The 21,979-nt window shown below is 26.5% G+C and overlaps 1 protein-coding gene across 3 annotated transcripts in view; it reads right to left on the minus strand.

The window, feature by feature from the left end:
- LOC135931378 (DNA helicase MCM8-like) overlaps window positions 1-21,979 on the minus strand; it is an 89,772-nt gene that overhangs the window by 42,990 nt on the left and 24,803 nt on the right. For 2 of the 3 annotated variants that reach the window (XM_065468442.1, XM_065468441.1), the window contains exons 3-4: window positions 19,055-19,257; window positions 7,813-7,940 (exon numbers count right to left, since the gene is read on the minus strand). In XM_065468442.1, the coding sequence (XP_065324514.1) occupies window positions 7,813-7,940; window positions 19,055-19,257 (331 nt within the window). The remainder of the gene's footprint in view (window positions 1-7,812; window positions 7,941-19,054; window positions 19,258-21,979) is intronic. The other variant, XM_065468443.1, reaches the window with a different exon arrangement.

Genomic DNA, 21,979 nt, shown 5'->3' on the forward strand with positions numbered 1-21,979 from the left:
CAGAAAGGTCGTCAAGGATCAATTTCTCATTGTAGAGCTTGACTTTGTGATAGGATTCGATTATTAGAGTGATTAAGTATGGTTTAATATTTTTCGATTATTAAGTTCTCATCCCTTTGCATACATATGTTAGACTAAGAGATGTAGAGGTGGCATTATTTTGTTAGTGCTTTGCATAAGACAATCAGAGACCTGCAGGCCCGGCCCTAAACCCGGCCCAGCCGTATTTTAAATTTTTTTAAATATACCCGGGCCGGGCCTAAAAATATTTTTTTTAAACATATCCGGGCCGGGCCTAAAAAATTTTTTTAAAAATATATCCGGGCCGGGCCTTAATATTTTTTATAAAAATTTTTACATTATGAGTTAATGGTTATAAGATTATATTATATTATAGTTATGATTAATATAATATTGGGTGATGGTTAACACTACCTAACACCCACAGATCGATCTAATTATTAATTTCCTGCAAATTTATTCAAAGTATAATATATTTTTTTATAATTCATATCTAAATTTTTACAACATATTTTACCAAAACAATCAAATAAAGGAATATCTTAAATAAGCCCCAATATTCAAGTATTATTAATATATTTTTTTATAATTCATATCTAAATTTTTAGAATATATTTTACCAAAACAATCAAATAAAGGAATATCACTTCTTGAAGTTTGTAATACCTTTCAAAGCGAAAAAGGAGAAATAAAATTGATTTTACTTAATATAAGGCATTTTTTAATTGAAAAATTTGTTTTACACAAGTATCATTTTATTTCTCTTTTTCTCTGTCCCAAATTCAAGCAATTACGTATGTTGTCAGGGACAGATCGCAAGATGACGGAAAACTATATAAAAGATAATATTAAATTACAAGAGGCTCAGGAAGTAAATGAAATACCATCGACCAGTCAAATTACGACTGTTGTTAAACAAACTGAATCGTTTTATTACAAATGGGGCGATGGTAATTCTGGTAATATGTCAATACCCGATGATGAATATTATAATTACATAAATAAAAAAATAGATGAAACATTTAAGGTGGATAATTTGTTAGAGTGGTGGGCGGTTCATCAAAGCGAATAAGAAGTAATCTTCAACCTGAAAAGGTAGATATGCTTCTCTTTCTTCATGATAATTTGTGAATTTTTAATATCTTTCTTGAGTATAGGGTTTCGTCAATCATGCTGGTTTTTTACTTTGCAAACTGTCAAATATTTATTGCATTTATTATATTTACCTTGAGTCATGAAAGTTTTTAATCCAACATTTTTCATTATTTTTTTTTACAATATTATATAATACAATTATCTTCTTTTGTTAAAAATTTATATTATAAAATAAATTAAATTAATATTGTGCAATTAGATTATATTTTCAAAATACTATTTATTATACATGCATTTTTTTAAATAGCGATTTATTTTTATTTTATAAATTAAATTGTAAATGAAATACAATATATTATATTCTCAAAATATTTTCCATTTTTATAAATTAAATATTAGTTTTATTTTTTTTAAATGCAATATAAAATATAGTATATGCTCAAAATATTATTACCATTTTTATGAATATTAGTTTTATTTTTATAAATGCAATATAAAATATAGTATATGCTCAAAACATCCATTTTTATAAATAACAGTTTTATAATTTTTATAAATTCAATATAATATTCTCAAAATATTAATGTATTTTTTAAATAATAAGCGATAATATTCGCTGAAAAATATGGTAAAATACCTCATAGGTGAATTTTTGTATATACCAGGTCGAATATAATTTTAAAAAATTCCGAGCCGGGCCTGAAATTTTTTTTAAAAAAAATATCCGGGCCGCGCCTAAAAAATTTAAAACCGGGCCGGACCGTGCAAATGGTGTCTCTGCAGGTCTCTGACTAAAATAAAGATAACCTCTCTACAGTTGAGGGAATAAGATTAAAGGATACGTTGATAAGTAGTGATGATAAGAAAGAGGATGATTGTTAGCAATCTTTGGGTATATATAAAAATGGGTAGTTTAGTTATCAAAATCCACGAAAATGTAGTGTGGGTGATTGGAATGCAGTAGCTAGCTACGAAGTAAATGAATTCGGCAAGCTAACCAGAGTTTGGACAACAAGAGCCATCAAAGATTTTGAGAAAGGTCTAATCATTTTTGAGGACCTAAACCTTTAGGCAAATAACTGATTTATTCATAGCAGCCGGGTAGGATTATGTGTTAGACAGTTTGATACAGAAAAATTTTAACTAAAAAACTTTTAAATATTTTATTCAGCATTAAAAATTGTGACATTAATATTAAACTGATTATTAACTGAATTTAATCTTGTAAAACAAGTATCAATATCTGAATTTGGTCAATGAAAATATATGATTCATTACAATTAAATTTCAAACAATATGTGTTTATAGGTTAAATTTCGGTTAATAAGAGAAAATTAAATGATTTAAAACAGCTGCAGGAACAGCTATTTTTATATAAAATATGCATAATCGAAAATATTAGAATATTTGTTTGGAGCACTAAAAAAATCTATTATTTTTATAATCGTATCGCATATTTTTTATCAACACATACATATGTTTTCAAATTTTATCATAGCGTTAACATCATAACGCTTCATATTTATAAATTTATACATATTTATTGACATTATTTTTTAATAACGCAACGCTTGAACATAACGCGTTTACTATAAATGAGTAGTGCTGTAAACGTTACCACAAAAAAGAAACGCGTTACCGTTACTCGTTACCTTTTCAAAAAAGGAACGCGCGTTACCGACTTTTCAAAAAAGTAACGGGCTACTCGTTACTTAAAAAAGTTAAATATATACAAAAATAATATTAATTTTTTCCGACAATATATAATAAAATAAAACTATACAAAAAGAATTAAAAAAATATTCATATATTTAATTATAATATACATAAAATTATAAAAAAATAATATATTTTAAGATAACATCTTTATGTAACAATTTTTTATTTATTTTTAGTAACAATTGATTTCAAAATTTTGATCAGACAAACAAGAGTGCTTAGTGCTCAACACAGCTGGTTAAATAATGGGATGTTATATATAGTATTTTAATAATAAATAAAATCTATAATGAAATTCTCTGTAAAATATTGTTATTGGATTAATCCTAGCTACGCCACTTTTTCATATATATTTATTATTTAAATAAAGTTTTTTAAAATCATTATTTTTTATTCTTTAAATTTATTAACAATTATAGTCAAACCAAGCAATACTAAACAAGAAATAGAAGATATAAAAAACTTAATATAACACTTTGAACCAACACCAATATTTTGTTAATTTTGGGTTTTTAATGTTGGTTTCCAGCCCAATACTGTAGTATAATTTAATTATTTATATTTAGGGCTGTGCCGATCCACATATTTTCACCGATATGATCCGATATTGCTCCAAAACTTATGCGATACTGATACCGATCAGATATTTATATTGTTTTTTACCACCCCCCTTTGAACCAAATGTAATTAAGAAATCAATATTTTTTATGCAAAAAATCAAATTATGCATTTAATTTAATTTTTTTTAATTCTACAATTAAGACTATAATTTAAAAAACATATATTTGATACTATATCCATTTTATGTTGTTATGAATTATAAAATTGTATTTAATATATAAAATTATAGTATATTAGATTTTTTAAAATAAATACGAGTCTCTAGATTTTCTGGCAATAAGCTTCTACGATATGGAGTATCTATATTCCCTGCAATAATGTAGGTAAACTATGATGTCTGAAATTTAATTTTGACTTTAGCATCATAATTTGTTCCATAGATAACGCATTTTGCAAAATTATCTTTGTCTTTTGTAAAATATTTCCATAATTCAGATACCATATTTAAAAATATTCTTTTATTTAAAGTATAATTAATAAAATTGGCGTTATTATTTAAAAAGATTTAAAATTATTAAAACTTTGGGTGTTCCTTTCTATTTTAATAAAAAAAAACTTTTAAAATATTATCAATCTATTTTAAAAAAGAATAAAATTTAAAGGGTGTTGTGCCTTTGCATTATTTAAAAAAAATTAGAAAATATTATAATAATGTAAAATAAATATACATAACATAAAATAAAATAACAAAAAAAAGAAAAGTAAAAAGATCGGATCGGTTTTTACGGGTATCGGCCCGATCCGATATTTTTTAGAAAATTATAAATATCGGTGCCGATCCGATCCGATATTTAATATCGACATAGCCCTACTTATATTTTAATTCCATGATAAATTTTTCAAAATATTATGAAAGAATATTATTCTATTATTAAATTAATATTTAAAATAATGATATATTAATTTATCTTTTTACCTTCAAATGCTTTTTTAAGTTTGAACTGCTGGACATTGAGGTTGAAATATTTGTGTTGTGATATAATTTACATTTCGAAAGTGTAGACTTGGTACCATTAATTTTCTTTATTGGTTTATGTTAAATAATCTGATTTTCTTTGTTATACCTTTAGGTGAAATAATTTTTATCTTATATTAACATTTTTTTTATATCATATTATTAACATTACATTTTTTTGATATCAATTTGTATTTAAATTTAAACGAACATTTTTATTTTACATAATTGGTTATTTATTTATTTTTAAAAAAAGATATAAAAGGAAAATTGTTTTTGGTTAAAAGGGAGATAATAAAAATGTAATTCATAAAAATAAAATGTAATTTTTAATAATAAAATAAAATTATTATGAATATTCTAATAATATATAATAGAGAATTCTATCTAAATACATCATGGAGGCCAAATTATGTCCGAACTTCGCGTAAGTATTATCTCAAAATTCGATCTTGATTTTATTATACATGAATTCTATATTACGCTTTTATAGATTATAATTCTTTTACGATGGATGCATTAAATAATTTCACATATATGACCGAATTCGTCAAGCTGGATTTCCCTAAATTTAGTAACGATGACAGCGCTTATATAGGGAAATTGCAAAATTTCTTCGACACTAGCAAGATCTTCAACAGAGAAAAGGCCGCGTTGTTTTTCCAAAGTCTTCCAGATGATGAATTCAATAACATGGAGCAATTTGCACGGAAGCAGACTTCCAGGACCCAATCGCTCTTCTTGGCAAATTCAAGCTACAACATCCGTAGAAGACTGAGAACGTCAAACTCTCATTATTTTATGCTGCCACTCAAGGCAAGGATGAGACGTTCTCAGCTTGGGTCACACGCATAGCAAGACTCAATAAAGAATGCAAATTCAATGGCTTTCAGCGCATTATTGAGAAAGTGAGAGTTGCTCGAATTCCAAAGATGTCAGGAAAGCGGTCAGGAGCTCTATGATTATAGAAGATTACAATCTAGGTCTAGAGGAATACACCGCGGAGCCAAGTGACATCAAGGGCGTGATGAAATTGTTTCATTTGCACCTAGAGTACAAGAGGTTAATCACATGGGCAGAGCCAAAAATAGCCACGTAATCATAAAACCCATTCAGGACTCTCATGCACATAGTAAATCTCTTACCAAGCAACCCCAGCTCATCAATGACAATCGCCACGGACAACATTTCGATGAACGTTACGATTGCTGAAACAAACGATACGATGGATGGCACGACAACTTCCACGACAATCGTTTTGATCAAAGCTACGATAATTGTCACTATAACCGCAACCGTTTCGACAATTGCAACGATTACTACTACGACGACTCATACACAGACCTTAAAGAATATAATCTGCAGAATTTGGAAGTGTACAATCTGGGGGTTAACGATACCAGATATGACGCGTACAACGTAACGGTGAGCATCAACAACATAACCACGTTGATGCAAGTAGACACCCAAGGTACACTATACTTCCGAAGCATACAGCTAAGACTGAAGGCATAACCACGATACGTAAGACGGATATGAAACTGACATGGTATGACGGCAACGCCATCAAGATATTAGGTCTGGTCAATGTGAACGTTAAGTTTGAAGGTAACCCACAAACGCTGGAGGCCATAGTTGTGGATTGTGATAAAATCCCCCTGCTAGGGCGTATGTGGCTCCACGCCTTCAACAACATATTAAAAACGTTCTTAGTGGGTAATGTAGAGAATGATCTCGAGAAGGTGATCTCGACAACAAAAAAAGACCTCGAATCACCTTACTCCTACAAACCCAAAGTGGTCAGACAAGAGAAAATCCACTTGAAGCTCGATGCCGTGCCTAAGATCATACCTACAAGGAGAGTTCCATATGCCAGGGTTGATGCGATGACTAGTGAATTGGACGGCTGGCTGAAGGACAACATAAACCTTGATCGAGAGGATAGATTCCCGATGCCATGCACAAGCGATCCGATTGGGAAGTTAGCTAAGGGCTGCCTTTACCTCACCAAGCCATCGTTCGGTTTGAAAAGAAGACTGCACCATGAACATGGGTGGCGTATTGCGTGGCGATCATGAACGTTAAGGACGTTACCACTCAACATATCCAAGGAAATCATAAGCCGGATTTCTTTGGAGGGTGGAATGTTAAATAATCTGATTTTGTTTGTTATACCTTTCGGTGAAATAATTTTTATCTTATATTAACATTTTTTTTATATCATATTAACATTACATTTTTTTGATATCAATTTGTATTTATATTTAAACGAGCATTTTTATTTTACATAATATGTTATTTATTTATTGTTAAAGAAAAGATATAAAAGGAAAATTGTTTTTGGTTAAAAGGGAGATAATAAAAATGTAATTCATAAAAATAAAAGAAAATTATCATGAATATTCTAATATCTAAATACATCAGTTTAAAATATATTTCAAATTGGGGCCAGGGAAGGGTTAAATCATCTTCATCTGAAGAAGTAAGTGCTATGGACATAATATTCTTAAAATAAATTATAAGAATAATAATATCATAATTAACATTTACTTTGAATTTTGATTGAATATTAATTTCGACATAAATTTAACAACGAGAATTTAAAATAAAAATGAAGGCAGTGGTTGATATGAATTAAAACTCGGATTAAATTATTTATATTAATAATTAAAAAATAAAAAATAATAAAAGTAATTTTATAATACAATAAAATATGTTTTTCTTTTTGTTTATATTTTTTAAGAAAAAATATAAAGTAACGAGTAACGCTTTGCGTTACCGTTACTCAAAAAAAGAAACGCGTTCCGTTACTCGTTACCTCTAGAAGAAGGTAACGAATAGCGTTACTTAACGTTATTTCACAGCACTATAAATGAGGCCTTAATGAAAATTAGAAACCCTGACCAGGCATTGTAATGTATAAATGATTACTTTATTTTTTTAAGAAAAATTGAATATGCACTTTTAAATAAATATTACATTTTTTGTTTAAACCTGAATTGATTTTAAACTCGTTGACAGTATCTTTCCTTCTATAATATTTTATTTTCAATTGTAAATAAAATAATTTATTGATGAATAAAATATTTTAGATGTATCTAAATCAAATAATTTTTCATTTCAAAATTAAGAGTACATTAGATAAAATTTGTCTTTTAAAAATTGTTAATAAATAGCGACACTAAATTTTTTCTTCTTTACGAATAATTCGAATATTGTTCGTTTGGAATAATATTCGAATAATTGAAATATTCCGATTGTGCAAATTTCTGATTTAAATAAAAGTGTGCAAAAAATGTTTAAACGACTAAAAGCGAAGAGAGAATAAATATGAAACAAAGAATAAAAGTTTTTTTAATTTAAAATATAAGAGAAAGCAAACAAGACCATCGAATTCGTACTTTATCGTTTGCGAATTAATGAACTGGTTAAAGGAAGAATCAAGCAAGGGAGAAAAACTGCGGCTATTGCATGCATCCGCATTACAGTGATTCGGATATGATAGCTTTCCATCTGTTAAAACACGTGCCTGTTTAATTTTTTATTTTATGAAATTTAAAATTTTGATAAAAATAATTATTGTGTTTGCTGAATTATACTTTTGTAGAAGATCTGCATATTTATCATGAGCTTTATAATTTATATTTTGTATAGTTCCTGCAAATTTATTATATTATTCAATTTGAATGGTGGGCAAAATAAAAGAATAATTATTTATAAACGATTTTTGTTTTTAGTTTATATTATTTTTTCGAAGGCGCTTTTTTTAAGTTTAAACTTTTTGTAAATTTTTTTATGTATAATTTTTTGATATCTAATTTTAACTTTTTACTTTATTTTATAGTTTTATTATAACTTTGTAAGTAAAATATTATATAACTTGTTTAATTCATTTTATTAACTCGTTGGCATTTGTTTCGATTTCAAAATGGTTAACTTTAAAGTTGGTTTCACGTCTTCATCTTTTGGAGCAAATTTCTTTAAAATATTTTTTTGAAAATCTTACGCATTCTAATGGTATATTTCCCAAATGCCCATCACCTTCTTTTACCCCCCCCCCTCACCCCATTCACTTATATGAACGTTTTTCACCCTTTATTTATTAAAAAATATCGATCTTCCTAAAATTAATTCAGATATAATTTCTTATTCAAAATTAATTTAGAGACAAGGTAAATTTTTGATAAATTTTCACTCCATGATTTTGTTTGTAAAAGAAATTTATATAACTTTTTTCTACAAGGAAAAATAAATTTTGAAAAAAGAAGAATATTTGCAATTTTTTATATAGTTGAGCCAGGCATGAGTTAAATTTTTTAATCGGCAAGACTTATTTCCACTATGGGAAATTTTTAATATTACGAATTAACTATATTGTGATAAAAAAATAATATAGATTTTGCCGAACCCCTCAATCGTTTAACAGGTCCATGATTCCTTTTGATATTTTAATGTTTAATACACGATGTTATACTAACGAATATAGTATACCTAATTTACCTAAAAATATCTTACTATTCTCCACAAATAGTAGTAACTAGTGTTGTAAATGAACGCGTTTATTTTGAAACTCGTTTTTTTGAAAAAAATGATGAACGGCGTTTTTTTTTATTTTTGACGAACTTTGAACGTGAACACATTCCTTTTTTTATGACGAACGCGTTCGAATTTAAAATTCGTTCAATTTTAAAAACAATTTTTATTTTTTATTTATTTGAAAAATTTAATATTAATCCGAATTTTTTAAGAAAAAAAGTCTTATATTTTATAATCAACTGTTTTTCCTTTTTCACATTTCAATTTTTTTTATTGAATATTATTTATATTTTAATTTAATAGACTAGCATAAAAATGGATATTATTATTTCATGATCATCTGATTCTGAAAATTCAAAATCCTATGGCCCAAATATGATAAATATTTTACAGTTAACATCCTATAAAAGGAACTACAATATTTACCAAATGTAAAATATGCCTAAAAAGTTGTATATCAGTTTAAAAATCTTCAAGTTCCAATTTAAAACGACATCTGATTGTAATATAAATTATTTTATTTTATATAATATAATATAACTAAGTAAAATCATTATATTTGAAGAAAAAAGGCATTTGGGCTATTTGACCCCAACAATAATTATAGTTATTTTAAAATTTAAAAAAAATTAAGTCGAAATTATGGTCAACCAATTGATAAACGCAGTATTAAATGAGATTAATAAAAAGTATTAAACCTATCGCTATCAAATTAATTATATATTTTATTTTTTTTAAAGATATGAACACATATATATGAAGATCAATATATTTTTCTGCAATTATACATCCAGTATTAAAGCTTCTATGGTTATGGACGTTGTTAATCGGCTTAGCCGAGGTTCGAACAGAGCTGACCCAAATTTTGGGTCGTTTTTTCCGACTCCGACTCAAAGTTTGGGTCGTTTTTTCGACTTCGACTCAAAGTTTGGCTAGTTTTTTTCGACCAAGCCGAAAAAAACGACCTCGACACCAAAATATGGGTCGTTTTTTTAACTCAAAGTTTGGGTCGTTTTTTTCGACACAGAGATGAAGTTTGGGTCGTTTTTTTCGACACAGAGATGAAGTTTGGGTCGTTTTTTTCGACACAGACATGAAGTTTGGGTCGTTTTTTTCCACTCCGATTCAAAGTTTAGGTCGTTTTTTCGACTCAAATTCAAACTTCAGGTCTTTTTTTACGACTCTTATTTAAATTTTTTTTAAGAAAATGGTTAAAAATAGATTTTGTAAAATGTTAAATTAAAATTTCAGTGAAGATGTACCATAGGAAAGTGATTGTAATAATCGTTATTTATGAACTTTTTTGATTTTTTAAGGCAAATGGGTAAAAATAGATATTGTATACATGTTAAATTAAAACTTCAGTGAAGATGCACCATAGGAAAGTGACAATTGTCATAATCGTAATTTTTGAACTTTTTTGATTTTTTTAAAGCAATTGGGTAAAAATATATTATGTAAACTTGTTAAATTATTTCGGTGAAGATGTACCATAGGAAAGTGACAATTATCATAATCGTAATTTTTGAACTTTTTTAAGACAAATTGGTAAAAATAAATATTGTAAACATGTTAAATTAAAATTTCAGTGAAAATGTACCATAGGAAAATGACAATTATCATAATCGTAATTTTTGAACTTTTTTAAGACAAATGGATAAATAGATATTGTAAACATGTTAAATTAAAATTTCAATGAAGATGTACCATAGGTAGGTGACAATTGTCATAATCGTCATTTTTGACTTTTTTTAAGGCAAATGGGTAAAAATATATTATGTAAACATGTTAAATTAAAATTTCAGTGAAGATGTATCATAGGGAAGTAACAATTGTCATAATCGTCATTTTTGAGCTTTTTAGAATTTAGATGTTCCTTGGGAAAATGACAATTATCATAATCGGTATTTTTAAACATATTAGATTTTTTTTGACGCTAATGGGCAAAAATATTTATTTTTAATATGTTAAATTAAAATTTCACATAAGATGTACCATCTAAAAGTGACAATTGTCATAATCGTTATTTTTAAACTTTTTTGAATTTTTTTAAGACAAATGGGCAAAAATAGATATTGTTAACATGTTAAATTAAAATCTCAGTGAAGATGCCCCATATAAATGTGACAAATTGTCATAATCATTATTATTATACTATTTTAAATTTAATTGAAGCAAATAGATAAAAATATATACCGTAATATTTCCAGTGATGAAAAACCATGAAAAAATTATAATAGCCATGTTGGTAATTTTTTTCAAATAGATAAAAATATATACTGTAAACATGTTAAATCAAGATTTCAGTGATGAAAAAATTATAATAGCCATGTTGGTAATTTTTTTGGAATATTTTGAAGAAAATGGCAAAAATATAAATTATAAACTAGTTAATTAATTTTTCAATAAAATGTGCCATAGAAAAGTGACAAAAGTCATAATTATTTTTAAACTCTATTATCAAATAGTAAAAATCTTATTGGTAACATGTTATATTAATATTTTAGTGTAGAAGAACCCTAGATAAAGATTCATGGTGGCAAACTATCTCATATAAATACTTATTTATTTTTGAAAAACTGATTTTATTTAAAATTAGTATTTTTTTAAAAGGGACAAGTCAATAATTTAGCCAAAAATAATAACTAAGCCTCAGATTCCGATAATAGATGTTTAGACCTTAATACCATCTATGAGAAAAATGGTTAGCATAATATTCTAAGTACAATTTAAATAAAAATTGTTAGTATAAAGTGTCGAAAAATAACGTTCAACACTTTCCTGGCTACATGGAGTATCTATAAAATTTAGCTTCCTGCGTTATTGGGGATTGTTACGGCTTCCATTTTTTTTAAAAAAAATATTTTTTGAATGTTTTTTTAAATTTTAACTTTTGGCTATAAAAAATACATTATTTGCATATAATATATTTAATTATTATTTCTTGTTGTCGCTTCCTATCTTTAGAATATATTTATTTACCACTTTGACTAAACTGCAAATGTTAAGTTAAATTGCAAAGGCCAAAGTTAACTGCCCGTGCTTATGTAAAAATTTTCATATATTATCTATTATTTGTAATGAGATTTATTTTCCTATGATATAAATAACTTATAAAAATTTAAATTATTAGATATATTTAATAATCAAGGAATATACAATAATAGTTGAATTTTCTTTATCTCATAATAAATAGTTTAAATCCTTTAATATAATTATATTAAAAATATTTATAATTAAATTTTAAATTTCAATAATATTAAATCCGCAAGTTGGCGTGTATTATTTTAAAATACTATATAAAAAAAATATAATCATTTAAAAATGTTATATATCAGAATTTACTCGCTAAAACATTAAAGGTTCATTTTAATAAGCTGAATTATCATAATACGCATGGTGGAGGGCTATGTATAATATTTAAAACAAAGTTATGCCGGTAAATTGTTATCATGGAAACAGATTTCGGATTTGGATTTATTAAGAATGAGTCTTTTAAAATTGGCTTCAAGATATTGAAAACCAATATTTTAAGAAGAACATCACAGATTGTTCCATCATCAAGATGCCAAATAATTATATCCAAATCAAATTTAGATTTAAGATAATGGATGTGATAATAATACCAAGGTAAAATAAACGAGAACGTTTTCCCCTTGCTGGATCCCTTTGTCAGAATCTATGACATGTGGGCTGAGTAAAGAAGTTTTAATGTTACAGTATGTCTCTAGGAATTTTGAATAATCATTTGGGATAAAAACAATTTATGAAATTCACAAAATTTGCTATTGAAAGCATTTTTAAAGTCTATTTTGATAATAGCCATGTTAGGAGGAGGATTTAGGAATACAAATGACATGCGAAACTATGCCTTCTCCCTTAACACCAAATCCTAATTAATAAGTATACGTAATAAGTTAAGACCCTGGGTTTTGACCCATGGCAATTATTTTTGCCAATAATCTTCTAAATAGCCCATTGCAATGGGGTGGACACCACCATAGTATTTGTGAGATAATCAGGTGCCCCCATAATTGATTCGAATCTATGACGGCAGGTCTTTTTTTAAAAGAGTATTTAGGAAGGTTTTACGAAGTGAGAGAGCAAAAACCATTACGTCTGGATGTGGAAAATTTCTTAAAAGAATTAATAAATATCATAACTCACAAATCATATTTTTTCCCCCATATTTTTCATAATATATTTGGCTTTTTCTCTAAAAATTTATAGAAATCTTGGAAGGATGAATACGGATAATCTATTCCTCTCATTTGACTATTATTCTGATTCATCCATCGTCAAATGAAGGTAAAATTTATAATTTATCCATATGGAGAAAATTCTGATTACCCGTCATTCTTGACGGTCTATCAGCTAGTATTGTAATAATGGCAATAAAAACAAAGTGACTATTTAGGAAAAATATCACTAGCAAGTATGCAAAAATTATTTAAAAAAAATTAATTTATCTTACTTATCCTTTAAAATGTGCTCATATTTAATTTATAAAAACCTATATTTGTTCTTGCAATTTTTCGAATCAATTTTTGATAAATAATATATGGAATTTATCTTACTTTTTAGGTAATAATATAATATGATTTTAAAATATAATAAACAAAAGATAATTTAAAATTTTTTATAGAATAATAATACGCCATCTTGCGGATTTAATAATAATGAAATTTATTTTAATATAATTTTAAACGAATTATTATGAGATAAGAGAAAATTCAACTATTAATGTATATTTCTTTATTATTGAATATATCAAATAATTTAATTTTTTATATGTTATTTATATCATAGGAAAATGAATCAAATTTAAGCATTTGCAGTTTACCTTAGCATTTGCAGTTTACCTTAGCATTTGCAGTTTACCTTAGCATTTGCAGTTTACCTTAGCATTTGCAGTTTACCTTAGCATTTGCAGTTTAGTCAAACCCTTTATTTACTATATTTTTTTAAATTAAATAGTACATATTAATATTTATACCATATATTTATATATTATTTTTTAAATTATTTGCAATCTTATTATTTATTTATTTTTTCAAGCATTGTTTCTTTTTATATTTTAAAAAAAATTTCTTTTTTCAAATAAGCAGCCAAAAATAAATTATAATTACCAGAGTTGTTAAGGCTCCTTTTTAAAAATAGCTAACTCCCGCTCCTAACTTCTCAAAAGAAGCTAGCTCCCCTCCAAGTAATGGAGTGCCACTCAATCCTTTCCTTTGATTTTCATTCTTTTAGAAAGTACAAAACAAAATAATAATTTTTTTATCAAAAAAGTTTTATTTTTAAATATGTTTTTCTTTTATATATTAGAAATTTAAATAATTATTAAATATTAATTTAATTATCTGGTGGAATTATAAGCACTATAAAAAAATTCATTCACTCATTCATTTTATTTAAAATTCATGTTTATATATAGAAAACACATTATTATTGAAAATGGACTAAAATGAAAATAATAAACAACACAAGTAATACCAAGCCCCATTAAAATAATTTATGATTTTTTCATATTCATATCATTTTATTTATTTATCTTGAGTTAAATTAACTATTCTAACCCAGAACTAAGTATAAGTATTAATCCTCCTCCCAACTAAAATGAACCATATTTGTTTCACAAACATAATCCAATGTAAATGTTTAAGGATTTTTCTGAACTAGAGTGGAATCTTTACTTAAAATATATTGATTATTAATGATCTTATCATTCAAACATAACATCATTATATGACATAGATCATTAATATTAAAAAAAATATATAGATAATCTTGATAGCTATTTTATTAAATATAAATTCTAATTTTATATTAAAATCTATATTTTTTTTTATATTATCATGCATAAAAATACATAGTAAAAAAAGAAAATACAAAAGTGAAGCAGAAAAACTTCATGAGAAATCTTGTAACGAACTTAAGATTGCTGGTGAAAATCCAAAACAGCAAAAGTTGTCTTTTTTCAATATAGCAACTACAAACTTATAAAAAACATCTTCATATCTTGAAACTTCTTCAGACTCCCCTTTATGCACCAAAAAAGGTGATAGTACAACGTTGCCTGACATTCTAGTCAATACCATAAAAAGTTCACTATCACATCTAAAAAAGTCATCCATCTTTATGTTTATTACAAGTATCTTCACCCATTATAAATTTTGATTCATGTTCTAATATACTGATTTTTCTCATGCTCAAACAAACGACAAAAATAGCATATTTAACATGCTCAGAGACTCCAGCTTCTTATTTACCTTTACATGATAGGACAATTTCACCAAATATTCCAATATCATTTCCTTCAAATGATAATAGCATTCCTATTCTATCCCTAACTTTAAAGGAACCTTCATCTTTATCTACATTACAAATACCTTCATCTTTCTACATTACAAATACCTTCATCTTTATCTACATTACAAATACCTTCATCTATATCTACATTACAAATACCTACATCTATCAATTCTAGTCGAATACCCGGCTTTTCATGCACAGAAGCAGCAAATTAAAAAAAAAGATCTCACCTATTAAGTCAAATTTATTTCATTTAAATTCAAATCTTTTTTATACCAACATCCAATCCAACCTGTGGACCTGAGACTAAATACATCGCGTTTGTATTATAGAGTAGTTATGGAAGATAAAGTATCACGAAATTGGCTTGCTATAATTAATCATGAAATTAAAGCTATTTACTGCTCAATTTGTATAGCTTTTACTGGTTATGAAAATTCATTTTCAAAAGGGTGCACCAATTTTAAATATATATTCTGTTATTGAAAAGTCAAATTCTGTCGATTTTGAGCCGTGCGTAACTTCTTTTTTTACAAATATATTATATTATTAGATTTCGTTTATTATAAAAATATTTCAGAGCTTTTATTTAATTATTTTCAATATTTTATTTTTTTGTTTTATAAATATTTTGTTAAAGAATATTTTTCCTCAGCCTTCCATATTAATAAAAAAATAAAAATATATATAAAACAATTAAGATTTAGTAAATATATTACAAGAAATAATAAGAATTATGATATAAAATTATGATATAAAATTATTACTAATATATAAAAATATGGGAAGATTATTTTAAATCATTTATTTATTAGGGATAGGCTTGTTGCTGGCCATTAAATGAATGAAATAATATATGTAATAAAGTTCATAAATTAATGAAGAATAATGCATTCAACTCAAAGGACGAGTAATTCTTTTAAAATGATCATATACATAAATATTAAAAATATAAAAATTATTTTAAATTTTAATATAGTATTTTAGATTTCAAATAAAATCTTATATTTCCAGGCCGCAGACTAGGTAAAAGCGGACCGTAGGCCCTTTTTCTTAAGAAATCTCCCACGAGGCCTTTAGTCTCCCAGTCCGCCCTTGATATTATCCCAGTTTCAAAGGGCAAGCTGAGAGGATGGTAGCCCTTGTTAAAAATTGGATTTAAAAGGCCAGAAAGCAAAATAATGATAACTGGTTAGCGCGTCTGTATTATAACAATTCGCGTAACCGAGAAGGTATAAAACCTTCTGAATTATTTCTGGGTCGAAGAACAAATGTACCATTAGATTTATTGAGACCCAAAAAGATCTATGCATACCCTGTGATTGGTATGAAAAAACAAAATTTAGTGAGAGCCAAATAGTGGGCATGTATATTTGTCAATAAAGAGAATAAGTGGGTTAAGGGCAGGGTATAAAACTATATAGGATCGAGATTAAATAAAATCATACTAATAAATGGCATTACCATCATTATACATAATGATCAAGTGCGTTTAGGAGGAAAAATGTAAAGTGCAATATTGTGAATTTCATTTGTCTTCACCATAAAATGGTAGTTTACAGTTTGCATAATATTATAGTTTAATATAAGTAACACCGATGAACTTTATAGTACAAAAGTGGGTAAATTAATACGATATAATATCGTAGTGTAACATGCATAGGAAAAGTTAAGTTTATTATGTAGCAACTGTGTACTTGGTGAATACAAAAGTAGGTTGTTCCATGTATAATGATATAATATTTTTGCTGAAATAGCATAAAAAATTATAATTTTATTATATTCATGCAAGAACAATTGTTCATTATATCCGTTTAATAGCATTTTGTTGGATTAATGGTAATTAGTAAAATTGGTTAAAGAATATTGATAATTAACATCATTATCATGAAAGTGAAAAAAAATAAATAAAACTTGGTTGGTAATATTGATGGCAGGTTCAATGAAGTTTTTTCTCCTTTGGATTAGTTTTTTTTCGTTTTATTACACACATCACATTTTTGACTCAATAATAATCACTAATATTAATTAATAATCAAATCATATTTATATCATTATTTTTTTGAAATTCTTTTCGGAAAATTATTTAATAAAAATTTAATCGCTTCTCATTGTTGTGTTTGTAAAAATTATGTTTTTTTTATTTGTGCGCGACTTTGTTAAGGTCGTTTATTTTTTTTACCTTTCATTCAATATTTATTTTTGTGTTATAAGAAAAAAGACACAATATGTAATAACTTTTTGGGGGTCGCGATTATTATTTTCGATTTTTGTAAAAAAGAAGAAATATATATAGAGATAAAAATAGTTTTGAAATTATTACTATGTTTTTTTGTCGCGATTGGATTTTCATAGAAAATAATAAAGTATTTAAACCAAAATAGATTTTATTGGGATTCTACGAATTTTTGGTAAAATATTTAAATCAAAATAGGTTTTATTTTAAGAGTTCTACAAAACTCATGTTTTAACCAATTCGAAACTCTTGGATTTCGAGTCTTGTTATGTCCAGATAACCATAAAAATACCTAAAATGGAATGGATATTAAAACTTCTACCAAAGATGATTTGACTAATGCCGTAAAAAAAGGCGATGTTTTAGATGTCAAACGGAGGTACATTTGATTAAGCAGAAATGGATAAGACTACTATCGGCCAATAAAAGAGGGTTAGATATATCGGAAATAGATCCAGGGCTATCCTCCCGCAAGATAGATCCAGGCCCATTCTCTAGCAATACTACTATGTAAGTATGTAAAAATCAAGAAAGAAAGAAAGATACTGCTAATAAAGATATGAACAATGTTACAATAAAGGAACTAACAATGCTAGCCATTTATAAAGATTAATGATAAATTTTTTTGATTTATATGTTATTTTTTAAATATATATTATTATAATACAGGAAACAGTGCGTGCCTCTTGCCCGTGAAGGGGTGGCATGTCATAGGATTCTGAAATATGAATTATTTTAAGTTTTTGATATTATTATATAATAGATATGTCAATCAAAAATTCTATAATTTTTGATTGGTTATTAATTAAAAATATTGTTAGTATAAGATATAAAAGTTGTATGGATATATTTTTTTAATATTAATGTTCAGAACAAATTTATATGAAAAAGAATAAAATTGCAGCTATTTAATAAAAAATTGTAGTTACATTGATCTTAAGTAAGTATAATAAAATATTTCAAAGATTCAAGGGCTAATAAAATAACTTCATCATGTTTTAATCTTTTCTTTGTTTCCAATATTTTATCAAAAAGGATATCTATAAGGGATGCCTTTGCCTCAGAATCACTAAAATCATCAAAGTAAATAAATATTTTATCCATCGTCTTAACAACAAACGTTGCTCTGGTTCGGGACAATCCTGCCGTTGTCAACGTGATTATTTATTATTTTGGAAAAATTGTTTTCGCTGCCCTCACTCTATATAAAAAATATATACAAGACTAGTTAAAAAGTTCATGATAAAATTGCCTGAAATTCAGTGTGGGTTGGGTACTCTATATATGCTGAAATAAATTTCCCATCCAATCAGATTTTTCAAAATTAAAAATTGATATCAGTAATGGATTCAAAATTAAGAGATTTCAAATCCCCATGGATACCATATCCCAATACGACATATATAGAATATTTTGTCTAAATTCATTATTATTATTTTTATCGAAATTTTAAAATATATAAAATAAAAAAAATGCAAATGGACTTGGGCACTATAATTTGAGTAATAATTTGAATCCATGTTAATTATATTTTGAACTTAAATAATTAGTAAAACCTGGATAGTTTTGCATTTGAAGCATTCGAAGGCAAGTTTATAGCATTTCGGTTTGATGGCACCTACCCTAATGACGTTACCCTTAATACAAATGTATTTTTGATAAAGATTTGATTTTAATTCTTTGTAAGATATCAAAAGATCGAATCGGGTGAATCTGGCTTCTATATAAGGTACCTCGGTTTCGTCGTCAAATTTGGCAACTTTTGTATTAAAAAAAGATTATAATTAATAGCAAAAATTTTTGAGCGAGCCTTTCTTATGAGAAATTTAATAAAAATAATTGAAAGGAAATTTTTTTAAATTTGTAAAAAAATTTTGAGAAAATCAACAATAAAACCTCAGCGTTTCAGTTATTATTCCAGGAATAATATAAGACATTTAGTATCAAAAAATGAATAAAGCACTTACAAGCAGAGTCTGGACACCACTATTTTTTCAGGTTAAGTACAAGCCCAGATCCCGATTTTTTTTAGAATGGTCGGTAAGGATCGAGGTTCAAAATTTTTTTTAAAATGGCGCTCGGTAAGGGTCCAGACAAGCCTAGCCCAAGATTGGTTCGATCCAAATCTATTATAAATAAAAATTACTATAATTTCGAATATTTTTTAGTCTAGCCAAAGTTATATAACTTTGATATTCTTTAGCCATCAAGAAATGCAGAGCACAGTTATTATGGAGAATCAATCGTTAGATAATTTGCTTACAAATGCATCTTCGTAAGAAAAATTTCAAAACAATGTAGATTGTGCAGGATATGTATTATGGTACCATATTCCTTTAATACTATTGCAAAAAATCACTATAGTATTGTTAAAGATTTCTTATCCTTTGTCAGAGATTTTCTTAAACACGTAGAAATATCTTTCATTCAAAATGAAATTGCATAAGACAAATATGCCATACTTGTTGGTTTTAAATAATATCGCCTAAAACATTACACAAAATAAGGCTTTCTGGAAACTTTTATTTCTTAAAATTATGATAACAATATTTGAGAGTAGAATTAAAGTTTGTAATTATATTATAATGTTAAATATAAAATAGAAATGCAGATCAAAATACATGCCTTTTATTTTGTCTTAAGGCTGATGAGACAAAAGATGCATGAGGTTGTGAAAACATGAGCATAATTATTCGCTATATTTTTTCTGGAGAAATCAAAAAAAATTTAATCGGAATTACTAATTTACAGTGTCTTATTGCTGAAAGCATTACTGATTGCATTTTAAAGCAACTTAATGCGTTAAATATTAATTCAATGAATATAATAAGCCAGGCATATGATGGTGCAAACGTTATGTCTGGCCGAAATGGAGGGGTGCAAACCCTGCTTCAAAAAAAATTAATAAAACTAACCATAAGTTGCACCTTGTGGTTAAAATTGGTACAATAATATTGTTGTCATTTCTAATTTTTTTAATTTATCCAATGCATTGTATAATTTTTTTAGGCGTTTTAACGTATCCTGTAAATATACAGGCCATACTCTTAGAGACTTTTAGACCAGAGGTAGACTGATAATTTAGAAACATCTCGAATTATTTATGAGAATTTTGAGGTTGGTGAAATATTATTTTACTTTTCTAATAGAACTTTTAATTCAGAGGTTTCCACTCATGATTCAATCGAAGCCTCTGGTCTTTTATCTCAATGTGATAATATAAATTACGTAATTTTAGCCATTATTATCTATGAAATATTAATAACAATAGATTCACTAAATAAGTATCTACAGTCAGTAGGTACTAATCTAGTGATGCTAAAAATTGTATTGAATCCAATCAATATCTAAAAATAAAAAAGAGATAATTCTTTTGATTTGATTAGAATTAAAACTATAAAACTTTTAGCAAAATTTAATTTAACCCCCCAAAAATCATCAAGGGTACGTAAAACGCCTTTAGATTTTCAAGATTTTTTAGTCGAGACAAAATTACAATTTGATTGTGAAAAAGACTCCAATTAGAGTTCTTTAAAAAAGTTATTATGAAATTTTAGATTTATAGATCGTTTTACAGATTTACCGAAGATGATTATAATTTGTTATCATGTTTTAATACTTTGTCTCCCCTTGATCCGGATTTTTTATACCAGATAAAATGGCTCCATTAGAGTCATTATTAAACTTAAATTGAAACACTACATCTGAAATGAAAGTAACTAAAGAATTATTAGTCAAGGAAGTTAAAAAAACACCTAATTTTGAAATCTTAAATATAATGTATAAAAAAAAATATTATCTCGCATTTAAAGAATTATATAAATGCTACTCAGCAGTCATTATCATTGGAGTGTCAACGGCTTCTTGTAAGGCCTCATTCTCTACACTAAAGAGAGTTTTATCTAGCACTAGAGAATCAATGAAAGATCAATGTAAGCAAAATTTAGTGTTGATGGCTTATGAAAAAAAGATAACACAAAATTTATCATTTAAATTATTTATGCTACTTAAAAATAAAAATCGTCATTATTATATTATAGTATTATTTTGTATATTCATATTATAGTATTATATTGTATTTATATTACATTTTCAAATTTTTAATAAAAATAGCTAAAAAATTTATATGTAAGATTAATTATTTGTTATATTTAAAAAAAAATAGTGCCCCCCTCCCAAGTAAAAAGCTGCCCCCCTCCACCAGGAAATTCCTGGCTACGGCCCTGGGGAAGGGGGGAGAGCAAAAATTTTGGAGGGCGAGTTGGGAAATTTTTTAACATCATAAAACGAATTTTTGAGTTATTTGAATATAAAATTAAAATCTACAAATGATTTTTTTTGAAAAATGATAAGTTAATTTAATGATTTTATAAATATGTTGATATCAGGTGCGTACGCAGCGAAGGGAGGGCAGAGTGACAAATCCCCTCTTCAAAAAATCCAGATGCCAGTTTAAATATTATTCAAAGATATTATTGATT

The sequence above is a fragment of the Gordionus sp. m RMFG-2023 genome, chromosome 1 (genome assembly GCF_954871325.1).
Source record: "Gordionus sp. m RMFG-2023 chromosome 1, tfGorSpeb1-WG-v2, whole genome shotgun sequence".
NCBI lineage: Eukaryota > Metazoa > Nematomorpha > Gordioida > Chordodea > Parachordodidae > Gordionus > Gordionus sp. m RMFG-2023.